This window comes from Protobothrops mucrosquamatus, unplaced genomic scaffold (genome assembly GCF_001527695.2).
Source record: "Protobothrops mucrosquamatus isolate PMUCROS unplaced genomic scaffold, P.Mucros_1.0 scaffold44, whole genome shotgun sequence".
NCBI classification, from domain to species: domain Eukaryota; kingdom Metazoa; phylum Chordata; class Lepidosauria; order Squamata; family Viperidae; genus Protobothrops; species Protobothrops mucrosquamatus.
In genome coordinates, this window is record NW_015386426.1 from 893,022 (window position 1) to 912,498 (window position 19,477).

The 19,477-nt window shown below is 37.4% G+C and overlaps 1 protein-coding gene across 1 annotated transcript; it reads left to right on the plus strand.

The window, feature by feature from the left end:
• Nucleotides 1-258: 258 nt before the first annotated feature.
• On the plus strand, nt 259-19,112 carry RAD54L (RAD54 like). The gene is made up of 18 exons (XM_015811524.1): nt 259-279; nt 636-722; nt 1,208-1,327; nt 1,726-1,786; nt 2,823-2,958; nt 4,296-4,365; nt 5,875-6,163; nt 6,817-6,941; nt 8,915-9,065; nt 10,123-10,249; nt 11,440-11,514; nt 12,888-13,018; nt 14,842-14,952; nt 15,053-15,176; nt 15,315-15,393; nt 16,917-17,096; nt 17,993-18,156; nt 18,830-19,112. Exons 1-18 carry the CDS (start codon nt 259-261, stop codon nt 19,029-19,031), a joined length of 2,253 nt encoding a protein of 750 aa, XP_015667010.1. The 3' UTR covers nt 19,032-19,112.
• The last annotated feature ends 365 nt before the right edge of the window (nt 19,113-19,477 follow it).

A 19,477-nucleotide genomic window follows, 5' to 3' on the forward strand; every position in this document is an offset into this window, starting at 1 on the left:
GAGGGGGAATTTCTTCCAAAGGACAGATGCAATTACTGACAAGGCATGCCTCCTGGGGCTCATTAGGTGGAATTGTTTGAAAGAGAAAAAGCTGGAGCTTACCCACTCTGTGCCACCTCCTGGGTAGCAGAGATGACTGGGAGAGTCAGTCCCACAAGTAACCTGTTCCTCCGCCATGTAGGGCTTTACAGGTGACTAGCAGCACCTTGAATTGCCCCCAAGAGCCTATTGGGAGCCTATACAGCTCACAAAAGAGTTATGATAGATGGGCATAGTGAGGTGTGCCCATTATTATCTGTGTGGTTGGGCTTTGGGCAGCAGCAGTTTCTGGGTAGTGTTCAAGGGCAACCCCATGTACAGTGCAGTTCAAAAATCCATCCAGAGGTGTCTAAGACATATAAATGAGTGTGAGCTAGGCTTCCAATTCAGAAACAGTTGCAATTGATGCATAATGCACAGAGACCCTATGGGCCATGGCTGCCATCTGCTGCCCGTTGTTAGACTGGTATTGTTAGATGATAATAAGTGTGCTCTAAGAGTTATAGCCCAACTACTTCATAAATGTATTCATATGTTTCTGAATTACGGACAATGTATTCTACGGAATAAACAGATTTAATTGTTTCGGTTTGTAGAGGAGAAGTTTAGCTCCCAGTCAGCTGGCCAAGAGAAAACCTGGAGGTGATGGCTCTGGAGAAGATGAGGACTGGTATCCTGAAGCAGTAAGTATCCTTTCTTAATTACTTCATTTAAATGCTGCTTCTCTTTTATCAGGGCATTCAAAGGGGTCAATGTGAAGTTTTCAGTGTGGCACTGACTAGATTTGACTCTTTAATCAGTTGTCTTATCCTTTCCTTTTACTAAACTCTCTAAATGTTAATAGTCCTCCCTGTGAAATTAGATCTATTCTATGGATGAGTGGTACATCGAATCTACTCAGATCTGACTATGAAGCAATCAGTTATAAATTCTGATATGGGCTGTTCTGTGAACAAAGAAGTTTTACAACTAGATTTTTATGATTCTCTTTACAATGCTTATGAAGTTCCAATAACTACTAGTAGTAATAATAATCATTTGATGTTGCAGTTGTTTGTTGCCATGCTTTACATATTGCTAAAAAACAAAAATTCATGGGTAGATTCTCAAGTGTTATGCTTCATTGCAGGCAGCCAAATCTTGATGCAATTTATCTGATCTATTCTAGACTCCAAAGAGGCAGAAACATAACACTAAGGCTGATATCCAGGAATGTTATTTATCTCCTTTCCGAAAACCTTTGACTCAGTTAACCAATCAAATTCACTGCCTTGATGGTAGTAAACATGTAAGTGACTTATTTATGCATTCTTAAGATTTGGCACAATTTTTTTACTTTTATTGGATCATATCTCTTTTATTAATGACTTTGGTAAAAGAGATTGCATCATAAGGTGAATTCACATATCTCTTGTATGATGGGAGATCTAAGTTGCTCTTTAATTTCTTACCTTAGAATATTTTATATATTATGAAAAAGGATTTGGACTTTTTAAATCTTGGAATGAAATATAAATCACATATAGCAGGATCTGTTCAAACTTCACACTATAATTAATAACACATGTCTCTTCAATTTTAAATGCATTTACCTCAACATAAATCTAGTGGTATCAATGTAATGTTCTCTAATATTACTTATTGATGAGCCTAAATGATTTTAATGAATATCACTTTAAATCCTAGGAAGCCTTTATCCGCAGCATTTTATCAAAACCTTTCAAGGTTCCTATTCCAAATTATACAGGTAATTTTTTTTATTTTTTTTAAGCATCAACTCTTCATTTTAAATATGATTTTGTTTAAGTCTACAAAAATCATGTGGAGAAATTGCAGTTTTACTTGAACTACGTTGTCATATTCCCATTTAATTACTATGTAATTCAATACGTAGTAATTCATTTATAAATCTTGGTCTGAGGCAAAAAGTGCATTTTGTTGTGTTTATAGTACAAAAGAAAAAACTGAAAGCTACCAGTAGTCCTCGATTTACAACAATTCGTTTAGTTGACCGTTCAAAGTTACACCCCCTTGGATCTTCATCAGTGATATACATTTATTCATGCTAGTCAAAGAGACTTTGGTAGGTTAAAGGAAATTAATTCTAGTCTCCTCTTTCAATTGAAGTGGCTATGGGTAGACATCCATGAGATGAAGAATGGACTTCCAGGTTTTCATGACTGCTGCTCTCTACTTACATGGCCACATGAAAATGTTAGTAGCTTAATGAAATTGATACAGTATCCTATTTATAAAGTGTAATTCATTTGTTTATTTAGTCTTCTTCATCTGACTCCACACCAACTATGTAGGTATAAAAAGATTAAATGCAATGGACCTCACTTGACTAAATAGACCAGGGGTGTCAAACTGCCGGCCTGCATCACGAGGAAATCGCGCCTACCCCATTGCCGGCTATGGGGGGAAAGTTCCGATACGGCGTGCGATGTCACATGACATCACAATTTTGACATGTCTGAGATAGGCAATCTGACCCCACAATACCAAAATATATGTAAAACACATGCCAAACACATCCAACAAGGACTTAAGGCCAGGAGAATCAACTGGGTGTTTTAGGTATTCCAGAAATCCATCAGGTTGGCAGTCACTCAAATTTCAGAGAGGACCTTGTTCCAGAAAGCAGGTATGATAATGTATTTCTTATGTAGAGCTCAATTTCTTCGAAAGTTAAGTCAACATGTTGCTGAAATCTCAGTTTTGATTCCATATATTGAAAATAAAATGGTTACATTAATTACTTTCTTTGAATGATCTTTCAGGTCCCCTGGGATTGAGAGCATTGGGCATCAAACGTGCAGGAGTTAGGCATGCTCTCCACGACCCTTTTGAAGAAGGGGCTCTGGTTCTATATGAACCCCAACCTTTGAGTGCTCACGATCAACTGAAAGTAGACAAGTACGTTTTCAACACTTAGCTTATTCCAGAGATAGTACTTTTCAGTCACTTTAAGTTGGTTTTCATTTAGGATTTGATTTAAATTTAAACCCTGAACTGATATGTAAGCTTAGTGTAAATAGTCATTTCTTGTAAGATAGGGTTGCACTACCCCAACCAGATCCAGTTCACAATTTAGAGGTTCTCCTGGATTCACTACTCCTGCTCAAAGAGCTGGTGGTGGGCATGACTAGGAGAGCCTTTATACACCTTTGGTTTGTACACCAGCTGCAACCCTTCCTGGATTTTGACTCCCCTGCACTCAAGCCTTGGTCATTTCTCATCTGGACTACTTCAATGTGACCTATATGGGGCTACCCCTGCAATCCATTCGGAAGCTTCAGCTGGTTCAAAGTACAGCAACAAGAGCAGTTTTGGGGGCTCACAGAATGGCCCATATTACACCTCTGCTCTGCGAACTGCACTGGCTACCAATCCGCTTCCGGGTGCAGTTGAAGGTGTTGGTTATGACCTTTAAAGTCCTTAATGGCATAGGTCAAGGCTACCTGATGAACCAACTCATCTCGCTAGGAGAAGTCATGCTGGCAGAGAGGGTCTACTGCGGATCCCATCAGTCAAAGAACTGTGAATATAGGAATCCAGGAGAAGACCCTCCTCTGCCATAATACCTGCCCTTTGGAATAGCCTACTTTCCAAAGTGAGATCTGTCTCCACCCTCCTATCCTTCCATAGCAGCCCGGAGACTTGACTCGGTAGGGTGGCCTGGGGACCCAATGGGAGAGTATCACTGGAGGTGGCTACTAGCTTGATAGCAAACTCCACCTCCATCCCATCTTTTATTCTCATATCGTATTGTCGTTTTCATTGTTTATCGTTCCATTACTTTATTACCGTTATGTTTACCCTTTTTTCATTTCTCTGTTTAGCTCCATGGTGAGATATAGGCACCAAATAAATTTAACAAATAAATAAGACAAATTCAAGATTAGATGATGGATTCAGAGAAGCACGAATATATGCTATAAACGTGCAGATGAAATTGATCAAATACTTTGCTAGTAATCATTATTTACCAGTTGTAATGCGCAATATGTTCAGTCTTTGATTTCTGAAGTACATGTACTCTGGTAATGAAATAGTTTAAAACAGCTGCTGGATGTACGCTAAGCTTCTTTAAGTTTTGAATTAGCTTTGAACTGGATTACTTCCAGTGAATTCTGGAGAGCCTAGTAAAACTGTGCTATACAAGTCATCCCCACATCATCTGAGGATATTTCCCAGAATATCTCTTTAAGGTTTATATTTCCTTAGATCTGTGCTCTGTTTGCTTCTTGAAGGGATAAAACGCCTGTTCATGTTGTGGTAGATCCTTGTCTTAGCCGTGTTTTACGACCTCATCAGAGAGAGGTGAGTATAGTAGGAAGGTAACTATAGCAGTACGTAGTATAATCAGCCATTAAAGATACTTTAATTCCTGTAAAACCGCAAATACCCGAGGAATACTTGGCCTCATGCTACATAAATAGGTTCCAGCTGCTTTGCTAGTCCTGGGGAAGCCCTAATCTGAGAAGCATGATAAATACCTATCAAAAAAAATATTTCAAAATCTTTTCATTTTGTTTACTTTTTAAACTTCATTTAACTATGATATAATATATACCGATATACAAATATAAATAGAGACGTACATCATTATTTCCCCAATTTTAAGACGTACATCAGCAGCACTCTGCTTATATTATTATGTCTTGTTTTGATTTGATTGAAATCAGGCATATTTTCAAAAACAATATCTATGGATAAACAGATAATTACTGAGCTTATGCAGTTATTGATATCTATATAATATCTATCAAACTTGAAAGAGCCGAGATGGATAGGGATTATTCCGTAGATTCCTATGTCTTCCTGCCTTCAAGCTTTTGGGGGAGGGGGGAAGGCAACATTTTTCATTATGACTAAAGCATTTTGAGTTCCTCTGTTGACCAGAATCAAACTTGGAGATTTCCCACACTTTCTCTCCCCCCCTCCCCTGCCAAACACACACACTAAAGCAGTAAATGAAATTTGATCTGTGACTGGTGGCAGCTATAAGGAAGTGCTAGGAGTTCGATTGCAGAAATTGTCATTAGTGTAATGATAATAAAAGCCTACTTTTCTTGTGGCTAGATCTAGTGTATGCAGGTAGTCCTCAACTTACAGCCATTTGCTTTACAACCGTTCCAAGTTACAGTGGTGTTGAAAAAATAACTTTCAGTCGGTCCTCACCCTAACACAACCCTTGCAAGGTTCCTTATGCTCACATGATAAAAATTTGGGCGCTTGGCCACCGGAAAGTATGTCTGATGGTTGCAGGGCTTCTGGAGGAAGCCAGATCACTTATTGACTATTGCAAAAAAAGGTCATACAATTGGATACAACTCACTTAACAATTTGCATTGCTCAGCAATGGAAGTTCCAGTCTCGACTGTGGTCATTAAGTTTTAGGACTACCTGTAACTAGTCATTCCTGCAGAAAATAATGGCATGGCAGCTTTTCTGCAAACTATTACAAGATGAAGCGTAACTATGGTAGCAATTTCACTGATTGTTTTTCTTTAGTTTGTCATCTTGATTCATGTCTGCTTGGAATAAAGTAAAATAATTCACTGATGTTGTAGTCCATACATAAAAGGCATAATTGGTCACTGTTTGCACAGGTGCTGCTTCTTGAAAGTTTGAGATCTTTTGAATACTGTAATTTTGAATTCCACTAATGATAATCTCCTGGCTGAGTACGTGATTTCCACTGTGTGGAGTTGTTCACTGCTCCCGTAAATGGTTAGATATTTGGCTCTGCAATTTAGTTAGATAACTCAATATAATGTTTAGTATTCTGCATACCTATTTAAACTGAACTCAAGCACTTTCATACAGGGAGTGAAGTTCCTGTGGGAATGTGTTACGAGTCGTCGGATCCCCGGAAGTCATGGCTGCATCATGGCAGATGAGATGGGTCTAGGAAAGACCTTGCAATGTATCACTTTGATTTGGACACTTTTGCGCCAAAGTCCAGACTGTAAGCCTGAAATTGACAAGGCAATCGTGGTTGCGCCTTCCAGTCTGGTGAAAAACTGGTACAATGAAGTGGGTAAATGGCTTGGAGGAAGAATTCAGCCACTGGCTATTGATGGAGGCTCTAAACAGGATATAGACAATAAGCTAGGTATAAATGCTACACAATCTGCAGCTGTTGGAAAGCAAGGAGGGTGCTTTAACTGAACTGTTGATAAGTTCTAGACTAAACCATATAGTGATAGGATTTTTTTAGCACACTGTGCTGAGGATGACCGCTGTGGTTAAGTTAAATGTTTTGATTAGCAACTTTTGTAGTTATGAATTAAGAAACAGCAGAGACTATAGAAAAAGTATATTAGCTGATGCGCTCTTCAGATTGATTTTAAAAATCCCATTGAAATAAATGACACTTAAGTTTGTTGCTATCCATGGGTTTATTCTGAGAATGGCAAAATCTGATCGTAAACCAAAGTAGGAAGAGGCAGAGAGATAATAGTACATGATCAATTAAGGAAAGGTTGATAGGCAAGAGCTTCTGTCCTGACTTAGCAATAGTCTGTTGAATTACTTTGAATAATTGAATACTACACAGATCCAAAGCAATACAAGAGTGGGGGAATACCAGAAAGTAGATTTATAGGAGAGCAGAGATGGAAAGTGTAAAAGCCTCATTTAAAGAAATTCTAATGCCTGCACGCAAGATTCCTTTCAATTATTTCCCTTTGTATTTATTAAATTATTTCTGCCTTTAAATAGGTTATTTATCTTTATTCCTTTGACATTTTTATTTTTTCCTAATAGTTGGATTCATGAACCAGCGAGGCCGTAGAATCCCATCCCCCATCCTGATAATTTCCTATGAAACTTTCCGTCTCCACGCAGAAGCTCTCAAGAAAGGGAGTGTTGGGTTGGTCATATGTGATGAGGTAATGAGTTCTTTGGAACAGCCGTGTTTTTAAAAAAAACTTAAATATCAGCAGCGAGAGAATGGGTTTTACACTTGCAAGTTACTGTTAAGACTTTTTTTCCCCCAAAATCCTAATTCTAAGGCATACTTCAATTTTGTTTTTCTGAGAATCCAATTTTCTTAGCTACGTGTTACCACTGGTAAAATCTTGACTGTTTTGTCTAGATCTGTCATAGCTTTTCTCCCAAGTAGCAGATGTTCCTTTATTCCTTGACTGTAATCACCATCCTGGGGAACTTTTAAGCATAGGAAGGTAACATTTATTTACTACTTCTTCTCCACTTATTTACATTGGATTCTCCCTGCTGATGTAAGCTTAGGGTGTGGTGCTGTGGTTTTTTTTTTTATTTGATTTTTTTTTAACTTTTCCATCCTTAACATAGGTTTCGTTAATTCTTTCCCACTTCCGGTTGCCAAAGGGGTATCATCGGCACCTTTGAGCTTGTTGGTGTTTCTTCCAGTTTTAATTCCAATTTCTGTTTCTACTAGTTAGCTGTTTCTTAATTCTGCGTATAACTTAAATAACTAAGGTGACTAGTGGATTGGCAAGCTGTGGCAGATAACTCCCCAGACTGATGTGCAGGTAGCAAAAATATAAAACAAGGGCAGAAAAGGCTGTCACCCTGAAAATAATTTAATGATCTATTCCCCCACCGCCTTATGAGAAAATTACACAAAGGAATCGATATAATGGATATGGGCACAATTCATAAGGGCTTGGATTCCTAAGCAAAATCCAAACTGATCATCAAATCTTCAAATCAAAGCTTTACAGAATAGTTATCCCAATGGAAGACTGATCTGATCATCTAAGCCTCCTTCAGTGTTTTCTCCCACTATAATGAAATTGGACTCATTGGCAGCCTTGATTGATACAGTCTTCCATAGCCTTTCTGTATCTTTTGTTGACTTTTGTCTCCCAAAACACAGCCTTGTTCAATTCATTTGTGCTTCCGCCCATTTTTCATTAGCAGGAGGATAGCGGAAAGACAAAACAGTAGGCTCTGCTTAACCAGGTGAATACAATAGGCTTGGCTGGAGGAACAGAAAGAAAAGATAGGTTCAGGCAGGTGGCCCATTGTGTTGAGAATTAAATCCTGTTTGAAGAAAAGATCGATCCTGTTGGCAATACTACTATAAGGGGTTATTTATTTATTTTCTTTCTTCTAAAGTAGACTTCAGAACATGATTTCTCAGTTCCAGTCCAGGAAATTTTAATTGTTTATATTGGGTTTTAAAAATGAAAGGTGAAATGAGGTAATTATCACATTGCTGAGTTTCTTCCTTGCTTAAATGGAGAATAAATCTAATTCTATAATTTTGAAAGGAACGAAACGTGACTATTAAATATATTCAGGACTAATGGATTCATTTAAACTAATGGTGTCCGATTTAAACTGACCATTCTGTAGCTAAGGTGGATAGGATCAGTGACAATTATTACTCCATGGATTTGAACCTGGGATCTTTTTGCCTGCCAAACATGCATATGTTTCGCATATTTACTGGAGATCAGAAGAAAAGAAGTGTGTATGTTTTCTCACATCTGTGACCTGAGCAATGGTAGCACCAAGAGGATTTAATGTATTTTAATATTGGTGATAGAAGAGTATGTATCTGTACATTGAACTAGAAGCCTTTTTAGCATCTTTTAAATGAGAACCATAATAGATTTGATTAATTAACTCTAACAGCAGTGTAATCAATAACCAATAAATCAATTTTAATTTAATCACATACATTACGAACGATACAGCTTGTTACTTTGAACTATGAACATTTGTGCATCTAATATATTTCCTTTTTTTTTTTTTTTGCATCATTGAGCTGGAATAATTTCCTTGCATTAACTGGCCTTTTAAAAAATACTTATTTTTTTTTTCTGTCCATGCATGATGATCTTTTTTGTCTTCAATCTTTTTTTTTTTTCAGGGGCACCGGCTGAAAAACTCAGATAACCAAACATACCAGGCTCTCAACAGCTTGAATACGCCACGCCGGGTTCTCATCTCTGGCACTCCCATTCAAAATGATCTCCTTGAATATTTCAGTCTAGTACATTTTGTCAACTCAGGCATTCTAGGTGGGGACTTTTTAATAATATAATCATCTACATTAAAGACCCTAACTTGGCAATCCCAGTTTAAATTAAATAGCTTTGGCTAGCCATGGAGAAAGAATGACAGTTCACAAATATATATATGGGAATTTACTTATATTTTGGGTTGAATGGCAGACAGCTAAGAGCTTGGAGAGTTTCATTCATTGGGTAGAAACCTCTGTTGCATCATATATTTTCTCTGTACAAGAAGGGGGAAAAATCCCCCCCAGCCTCCTCTCACACGGAGAAGCTGTATGGATAAGGATAAAGCATGTAGATATCACTCTCTGGTTAGTTCTGCATGGAACGCTTGCTTTCTTTGTGTTGGAGGATAGCAATAGTATTTAGGCTTATATATCTCCCCATAGTGCTTTACAGAACTCTCTAAGCAGTTTACAATATAAATATTATTTGCACATTGCCTCCCAACAATCTGGGTCCTCATTTTACTGACCTCAGAAGATTGGAAGGCTGAGTCAACGTTCAGCCCTTCAGGATTGAACTCCAGGCTGTGGACAGAGTTTGCCTGCAATACCACAACTTTAACCACTTACCATCAGGGCTCGTATGGATGTAACATGTAATCTTGTTTTGCCAGATACTGCATAAAAATGGCTGCTTTGGTTATCATAGTTCTTTTCTCAATTATAAAAGCACAGAGAGGTCAAAGCAAAGCTCTATCTGCATTACCTACACAGTGTTTCTATCTAAGTTGATAATGGAGGAGTTTTATTTGAGGGGGTTAATTAGCTGCCCTAGGTTGAGATTGCTTATTATTGCTTCCCTGTCCCTGAATAACACATTCGTAAAGTACATCACACTTTGAAATATATTCTGTAAGGCATATTAGAGGTCAATAATTACGAAGATGGTATCAACAATGGTTTTGATGTCAGAAGCGTTAGGTAATGAAAGTTCTCTCTGCTCTCCTTTTCAACTGAAGAATTCCGGGTTTCATGTAATAAGAAAATTGGGTGAAAATAAGGATGTTTTTAGGACAGCAGATACTTAATTCCAAAATGTCTCTGTTTTTGTACAGGAACAGCCCAGGAGTTTAAAAAGCACTTTGAAATCCCCATTTTGAAAGGCAGGGATGCAGATGCAAGTGAGGCTGGAAGGCAAAAAGGAGAGGAGAGACTGAAAGAGCTGATCAGTATTGTTAACAGGTGAAGTGGAACATCTTTTTGTCTTTATAAGAATACTTTCTTTTTTGTTTTCTTTCTTAAGTTCTTATCCTCATTCTGTAAAAAAGATGAGATAATTGCTACCCTAGATTATCTCCAGCTCATTCAACCATTCTCTTTAAATCACCAATATATAATTTTTCTGTATGTTTCATCTCAAAACTATAAGTACCAGTTCTGGGCTGTAAAAATATAGGCAACCAGTAGATGATAGCACAGAATTAGAGGTTTCTGTATCATTCTTCTGCCACGTAGAGGTCCCATTTTTGCAAGTCAGAACTGATAGTCCTACTTTTTTTTCTGTAATCATATGGCACTACAGGTAGTCCTTGACTTAGGACCACAAATGGGACCGGAATCTTGTTCATTAAGCAAAGCAGTCATGAACCAAGTTGTCATGTGGCTGCTTTGCTTAACAACCATAATCCCAGCACTACTGGTTGTGGCTATTAAATGGACAAAGCAAAAGGGCTGCCAGTTGGGAAGATTTCAGCTCCACATATTAGTCTGTCACTCTCAAACGTTTCTACAGCCCGTCAAAGGAATTCAGCTCCCATCCATGCCTAGGGGAGGGGAATATTTTGGCGGGCTACGGAAAAAGTTGAAATCTCAAAGATTTCAGCTCCATTCCTGCAGCCTGCCAAAGGATTTACCTTCTCCTTTATGTATAGGGGGGGGGAACCTCTGTGAGGCTGCAGTAGATCTGATTCTTGGGTGCTTGGCAAGTTGTAAATGCGAGCCAGTTGCTAACCACCCAAAATGAGGGTTCAGCACAATGTTTTATAATGGCCAGATGTGCTTTACTGGCTCTAAAGCGCTCTTTCCGAGGCCACTGTAACTTTGGATGGTTCTTACAGAACAGGCCGTAATTTGAGGACTACCTGTCCTGCTTTTATTGTGTTGCTTTCTTTACGTTCTCTTTTGAATATTTGGTCAAATCAGCAAGGAAGTTGATTTGATGGTGGCTAGTTAGCAAGATTCAATCAAGGAAAGCATTTATTCTCCTGTGGAAATTCCATGTATTTACCAGAAAAGGAACTCTGAATGTATTGCTAAATGTTCTGGATGCAAGTCTTCCTATATTAGCATTAGGAAGAAATAATGTATTGGTGAAATCTAGTCAGGAGTTTAGTGTTAACACTATTAAAGTTATCTTTGTCTTTCCTTTCTAGATGCCTAATAAGGAGAACTTCAGATATTCTCTCCAAATACTTGCCAGTGAAAATTGAGCAGGTGGTGTGTTGCAGGTATAAAATTAAAGAGCAAGATGTATAATAAGCAACAGGTTTCTTGCTTAATGGAAAAAGGAAAGGGATTCATTAGTGTACTGAGACTTTTGAATTTAAGTTGAATGTATAGCACAACCATAGTACAGTTATCAAAAACTTTATGGTTGGCATTATATGTTACAACTAATGCTACTATGGCAAAACAATCACTTTTGTTGTTGATAAGGTCTGGTTAATCTTTCAATAATTTCTACAGAATTAGCATAATCGAAGCTATCGTGAATATTATATTTAGAATTGTCAGAACTGAAATTAATGGACATTTTCTTCCATATGAAGCAAACTGAGCTACTGGGAAAAACTCTGCAAGAGGGTAGATGGGTAAGCAGTATGTCTTTCCCAGTGATTAAGCAGATTGGCCACAAATCAGTTAACAAACTATACTACTTTAGACATGAAACATTCATTCCATATCCACTCTGCTTGCTTAGAGGACAATAATTAATATTCCTCTAGTTTTCAAAGCACAATGGCACTTTTCCCCAAAATGATCAGCATTAACAAATTAAAAACCACACAAATCTTTGTTAAAAGTAGAATTAATTTCATTTCATTAAGGTGTCATGGTTCCAACAGATGAAAATCTTTAAAAGAACTTCGAGGCATTGTTTACCTTAAAGAATCTTTTATTCGAGAAACAAAGTATCGGCACTACATAGTTAAAGCCAAAAACTGAATTTCCCCCCACCCCAAAGTATCAAAGCACAATTCCCTCCTCCAATTAACCGTCATAAATCACATTCCCCAATTAGCTTGAAGCAAGGGGTTTTCCCCCAGCTTTCCAGCCCACCAAATCTTTATCAGCTCTGAGCGCAATAACCTTGATTCCTATGGCTGAGTTATTGTTTTTATGACTAACTGGGCTCTCATCCTCATCCCCCCTCCCAGCATCCTCTAACTCTAAAAGCGAAAGAGAAAAGATGGCTACATTTCCATCTGTTGTCAAAGCAAGAACATCCGATGTTAGCAGCGTTGGCATAAGGTCCTAAAACTGAGCAAATAGGATTCTTGAAGGCTTATGAAATGACCTGATTTCCAACCAAAGTCAATTGAGAGCTAAGTTCCTCTCCTTTCCCTACTGAGTTTCAAGTACTATTTGGGTATCAAATACTAGCAAATACTTTTAGTATTTAGATTTGGATAGCAAAAAAAAAAAAAAAAGGCTGATGGGTTCAGAGCTGGTTTAATCATGCATCATATTTCCCTTGAAGCTAAATCATATTATTGTAGATAGGACATGACTTACCTTTAGAATGATCTAAAGTTCAGTGGTCATAAAATCAGTAATTTCTTTTTTTTCTTTCTCTCTCTCTCTCTCTCTTCCGCTTCAGGCTGACTCCTCTTCAAGCAGAGTTATACAAATACTTTCTGATGCAAGCAAAGCCTGCAGAAGATCTGAAAGACGGGAAGATGAATGTTTCTTCTCTCTCTTCAATCACATCTCTGAAGAAGCTCTGTAATCGTGAGTAATTCTGACAATTAAGTCTATGCATATTTATGCAACATCCTATTCCCATCTCGTGCCCATATTCCTGGAATATGACAAAGTTAGTAACAAGAAAACTATCTGTCCTTGAAGGCTTCGGAATATGAATCTGAATAATTTGTGCTTGAATAATGAGCGGGAAGACGTGTATTAATAGGGTCTTTAGTGCCAGGGCACATTCTTTAGAGCAGGGGCTGTGCACAGAAATTGTTCCAAGCTATGTTTCCCGTCTCTAAAATTTTCCAGGATCATAATTCTGGGTCTCTGATTTTGCTCTTATGTACATAACATTTGGACATTAAATTTCCATGTAAGCAAATTACAGTATATTCTTGAAACTGGTTTATTGGGTTCTTGATATTTCCTGAGGTTTGTTTGTTTTCCTGCAGACCAACAAAATCCCTTCAAAACTTCTTAAGCAAATTTAAACATCCAGGTACCAAAGAAGAAAAAACAGGACTCATCTACAATATAGACTAGTGTATGGACTGGAACAGCTACTATGTAAGACAGACAGGCAGAATGCAAACATCATTTTGAACAGAGTAGAACAACAGAGCTGGAAGGGACCTTGTGATTAACCTATTGTGGCTGTGAGAAGGCATGGATGAAAATCCTTTAATCTCTCGACAAATAGATAAATTGAATCACAATTTCAACTGGGAAATTGTTAATGTTTTAGAATAAATCAAATCTAAAAATTTATGGAAGTTTGGCATTGAGGCAAATCAAGCAACAGTAGACTGATAGTTAAACCTCATCTACATATCACTTAAAAGATACAACCCAAACTCAAGAAAGGAAACAAACAACCCAAGATGTATCTTCCCTAGTAGTCACAGAAAACAGCTCCAGACAAATAATATCCTAATCAAATAATCACCCAGGACGAAGCAAAATCCCCACCAAGACTAGTAAGCCAAGCTAGTATGTATGTATGTATGTATGTATGTATGTATATATATATATATGTATATATATATATATATATAAACAGCTAGCAAACCCTTCTGTCTTGCGCTGATGATGATACCAAATCTGATAATGAAACGTCTGCAAGAAAACAAATTCAGCAAACAACAAGAACCCAACAGTTCAACCCTGAGCTATATATCTTCTTTATTACTGAAATCTGTTTATCCTTGAAATAATTTTTTTGAGTCCAAAATTGAACATATATAGTAGAAGGCAATGAAAATGGTGTTACTGGGTTAAAAGCAGCTACTGTGAAGTAAGGAATGTGGTGCTTTGCAGCTCTAGTAACCTATATTCCAGCTGCCATTTTATTGAGCCTAAATTTCTATTTTGAAATTAATCAGCATTATGGGTAATCTGTGTCTGATGGCATCATCCACCAGCCTTCATATGTTGCATAATCTGCTTGTGCATTAAAAATCTGAGTCAAATATGCCTCTTCTTTTTTTAATGAGATCGGGATAGTTTGGAGTTACGGCAGAAATCAAAGCATTAGAGGTCATTAGAGGAAGGCTGTTATAGATCTATAACTGGTAATCCTTGGACAACAACAGCCAGTGTGGAATTGGTCACAGCATTGAATCTAGATAAGTAAAAAAAATAATAATTACTCAACCTCTCTCAAAGAGTTTTTTTTTATTTAGTATTGTATGTTAACCTATTCATTGTTGAGTTGCACCTCTGACTGTATCTGTTAAGACAAGGAATAGTATTGCATGGAGGTTCCCCGTTGTTTTAAGGCTGACTTAAAACAACTCTCTCTGATTAAACAGAGTACTTGGCAGCAACCAATCCTATGCAGTGACTCTTGAATTCTTCTGCAGACCCTGCCTTGATTTATGAAAAGTGTGTAGAAGAGGAAGAAGGGTTTGCTGGAGCTTTGCAGTTGTTTCCATCTGGCTACAGTGTTAAGTCTCTAGAACCTCAGCTGTCAGGTAAATATCACTGCAAGAACAATCTGTGCTCCGTCTGCACGAGTAGGTGCTTTTTCAGCTCTATCGAAAATATACACGCACTCACTTTGTTTCCTTCCAGGAAAGATGCTGGTTTTGGACTACATTCTGGCAGTTACTAGAAGCACCAGTAATGATAAAGTAGTCTTGGTGTCCAATTACACACAGACCCTCGACCTTTTTGAGAAACTCTGCAGAAATAGGAGGTATGATAACTTGAGTTCAATTTATATATGGGTGAATGAAAATTATCAGAGAGAATCTTTTTCCTTATACAGGGGATAATGTCATTTTTATTTAAATAAGGTGTTTATATTAAACTTCATGTCCTATTTTTGTATCAGGTATTTGTATGTCCGTCTGGATGGTACCATGTCCATTAAAAAGAGAGCAAAGATAGTGGAACGTTTCAACAATCTTTCTGTAAGTGAAGCTTCTGATCTGGAGATTTTTAGTACAAAAGCCCGTCCTTATATAATGTCAATTTTAACTGAAAGTGCTATTCTTCAGTTTGACACAGGGATGTGACTACGAAGTAGTATTATGTTAATAGGAAGTTTGTTTCAATGTGCTTTGCAAAAAGGGTGCGTGTTTCAGTTATTAGTCCTGCGTAAAAGGGTGTGTGCTTCAGTTATTAGTCATAATTGTAGTAACAGAAATTCTGTTGGTAAGGTTGGACTCTAGGAATCAGAAGAGATCATTGTTTTTGTCGTGGCCTCCCTACTATGTGGTGGCTTTACAAAACAATCAGCAGACAAACAAAATTATGCTATCAAGATTCATTTCCAGGGCCTGGAGTCTAGATAGGAAAGAACAGACTTTGGTTTAACCCAAGGGAGGCTGAATGTGGGTTTTAGGGTGTCCCAAATCTGGCGACCTTCCCCCTTTGGTTACGGATGTAGTTGTACTACCTGATGTGTAGTTTGTGGACTCTCTTGGATTTTTGGCTCCTGCTTAAAGAGCAGGTAGCAACCATAATTAATTGCATAGATTTATTTGTGTGTGTGTGTGTGTGCCAGTTGCACCTGTTCTTAAATCAAGACCTTGCTGATTCGTGTCTTGGCAATTTCATGTTTACACTATTGCAACATCATACACCCATGGAACAATACTATTTTGTGACCTGTCAATAGGCTTCCAAGTGCAATTCAAATTTCTAGTTAATGCCTATAAAGTGGCATAGTGCTGTGTTATTTGTGGGATTCCAATTGTTTTTGTTCATCCCACAAGATCCAACCAAGTGAGTGTGTTTCAGATCCCTTCTGTGAAACAATGCCCAGGAAGCATTTCTTCTTTGTCATGGCTTTTGGAACAGCATACTCACTGAATATGGGTGGTGCAGAACCTTCCATAAGGCTTTAAATTCTGTTGAGTATTTGGATTGGATTACAAAATTGGGATTAGCCATTTGGTAATAATTTTGAAAATGTGGACCTGGTTGTGGTTTGGCTTATTGTAATGTGCTTTGGAGGCATTTATTTACTTATTTACTAGGTTTATTTCACACCTTTATTTTGGGCAAATGTTTACTGTGTTTTCTGCCTTTAATTTTATATTAGCCCCCCAGAGCCACAATTCATGAGTCTGGTGGCCATACATGTTGCTTATGTATATATATATAAATAAATAAATCCACAAGTAATCATTTTGTCCCTTAATAAACTGAAATTTACAAAGACACAAAACAGCCTCAAATGTGAAAGCTTCCTCATTTGGAGATGAGCCATGAGGGGCAGAAATGATTGCAGTTTGCATCTCTGATTTAGATTGAGAAGAAGTGACATTTCATCCAGCCCATTGCCCTAGGTGTGACACTTCTGTATCCCCTTATTTTGCTCCAAGATCAAAATAAGGCAATTAATTTTGAGGTTTGCTTTCCCACAGATAATGTATTTAGCTGTCACCTATGCTTGATAATTTGGTGGTTTTTTTTCCTGATTTCATAGAGTCCTGAATTCATTTTCATGCTGAGTAGCAAAGCTGGGGGGTGTGGCTTAAATCTAATTGGAGCGAACAGACTTGTGATGTTTGATCCTGATTGGAATCCAGCCAATGATGAACAAGCCATGGCCCGAGTGTGGAGAGATGGCCAAAAGAAGATATGCTATATCTACCGATTACTTTCAGTAAGATTGATCTATGTAACTCACTGTTCACATTAATATCTTAGAGCATACAAAATGAAGCATTGAGTCTTTTGCCGGGAAGAAACAAGTTTGAGGCAGGTGTATTATTTTTTATTATTAATCAAATTTATATACCACCCAATTCACTATAGCATCTAAAATGCTATTGTGCTAGAGTTGCTTATGTTGTAACATAACGTGTCCAAAAGAAGATACCATAGGTGAATTATATAAGCATTCTTGAATCTTACCAAATAGAACCCTTTACTTATTCAGAAAGAAATTGCTAGTGCTTCAGACTAGTAGCTTGAGATAGAGTGATAGCTTATCCTTCAGTTCACTAGAAATATGACATTTTCTCTATTTTTCATCTAGGAGTCTGATTTTATCTTTCATAGTAAGAGATGTACAGTATCTTGCCTTTTGCCAAGACCTTATCTAAAAACAGCTGCTGCAGCCTTTCCCAAATTAGGGTTGGGATTGCAACTTTCAGAATTTTTTGCACATGTAGTCCAAACTTGTAGGCTACAATATGCATCTAAACAATAACACCATCTCGGCCTGAAATAATGCTAGTGCCTACCTTTGGGTAACAAGCAGGATTGTATTTACAAACTATTTTTCTTTAAATGCTAAAGATCTGATTTCTGGGCAGACAAAGACAAGATTTAAATAAAGTATTTGCTGAACGTCCTGTTTCTTATGAGTTAACTAAGGTTTTGTTGTGTTAGTGCTTGGAAAGAAGAAAGATGAGAATTGCTAATGTCAACTTTGACTGACAGCTTCTGCTGAAGCTAACTAGTTTGTTAAAATCACGTTAAGGAATGTGTAGTGATTTTAAGAGTCAAACGGGTCTCACAACAACTTGTCACCAGATGTATTTTTTTATTTTGTAGACAGGGACAATTGAAGAAAAGATCTTCCAGAGGCAGACACACAAGAAGGCACTCAGCAGCTGTGTAGTAGATGAAGAACAAGATGTGGAAAGACATTTCTCTCTGGGGGAACTGAAAGAGCTATTCACACTTAATGAGACCACTACAAGTGATACCCACGACAAGTAGGTCCCAGAAGGGCTTGATAGCTAATTGTATAGGCAAAGATTTGGGGACATAGATGGAAATGTTGGTATTGTTGTTGTTGTTTTTTTAAAAAAAGATTAAGGTAAGTTGTATACAGATATTGAATCTGAATCTGAACATTAGTGATAAGAGATTTTTGACAGCCAGCCAGTGTTGCAGTTAGCATAAATATAGAAACCCACATTTGTAAAACCCAGTATTCGAATTTTTTAATCTTAAGTTTTGTAATGTACCGTTCAGATAGACTACGCCTGGGAAATTTTAATAGGTGAATAGGTCGGTTGGGATAATACTCATGTACCAATGTACTCTGAACCATCTTAAAACAGTGTTTGATGGTCTACTATTTTACACAGTATTTTATATACATAGTAAAAGTTTGTAATTATTGGATTTTCACTAATTGAGAATATTAATTTTGTGGGTGTCAGAGATACATTTTTCCCATTGTTGGCTTTTGAAAGAGGATCATTCTGTGTTCACAGCACCTAAAGTCATTGCTACGAGAAGCATTTGAATCAAATAATCCTAATTTATATTGTTCCTAGCATGGGAAATCTGCCAAACACCAAGTCTGTATGTAGCTGAAATGCAATAGCATGAAGTCATGGATTGCAACTGTGGTGAATACAAATGTACTTTTTATTACAGGATCAAATGTCGTCGCTGTGTGAATGGCCATCAAGTCAGACCTCCTCCAGAGGGATCTGACTGCACTTCTGATTTATCTCAGTGGCATCACTGTGCTGAGAAACGTGGCCTCAAGGACACTGTCCTCAAGACTGCCTGGGAGGGTGCGGTCACTTTCACTTTCTATCATCAGTCACATGAAGAACAACGAGGGATACCATGACCATTGGCTCAATCTTCTGGAATTTAAGCTCTTTCTTTAAAAAAAAAATGAATTTTTTCGATACCTCTGTGTTAGCAACATTAGGATTGGATGTTTTTTCATCTCAATCTGTATAAAGTATTACAGACTATCTTCACAAATACTTTGCTAAAATATTTGGTTACAAGCAACCATCATAAATATTCTTTTTCTGAAAAAGTATGTTTGAGCTTTTACTGTCAATCTGCTAAATGTGTACAGAATATTCTAGTAGCAGTGATACTAAAGTTGGACTAATCTTTCACCTCTAGAATGCCTTGGTATCATGAAGTCTACGTAAGTCAGATGGACTATTTAATCCCAAACTGTGAACAAATACCATTTTCAGAGAAAAGGCTTGAAGTTGAATCACTATCACATATCATTGTGACATCATTTTTAAAATTTATTTGCTCGAGTGAGTAATA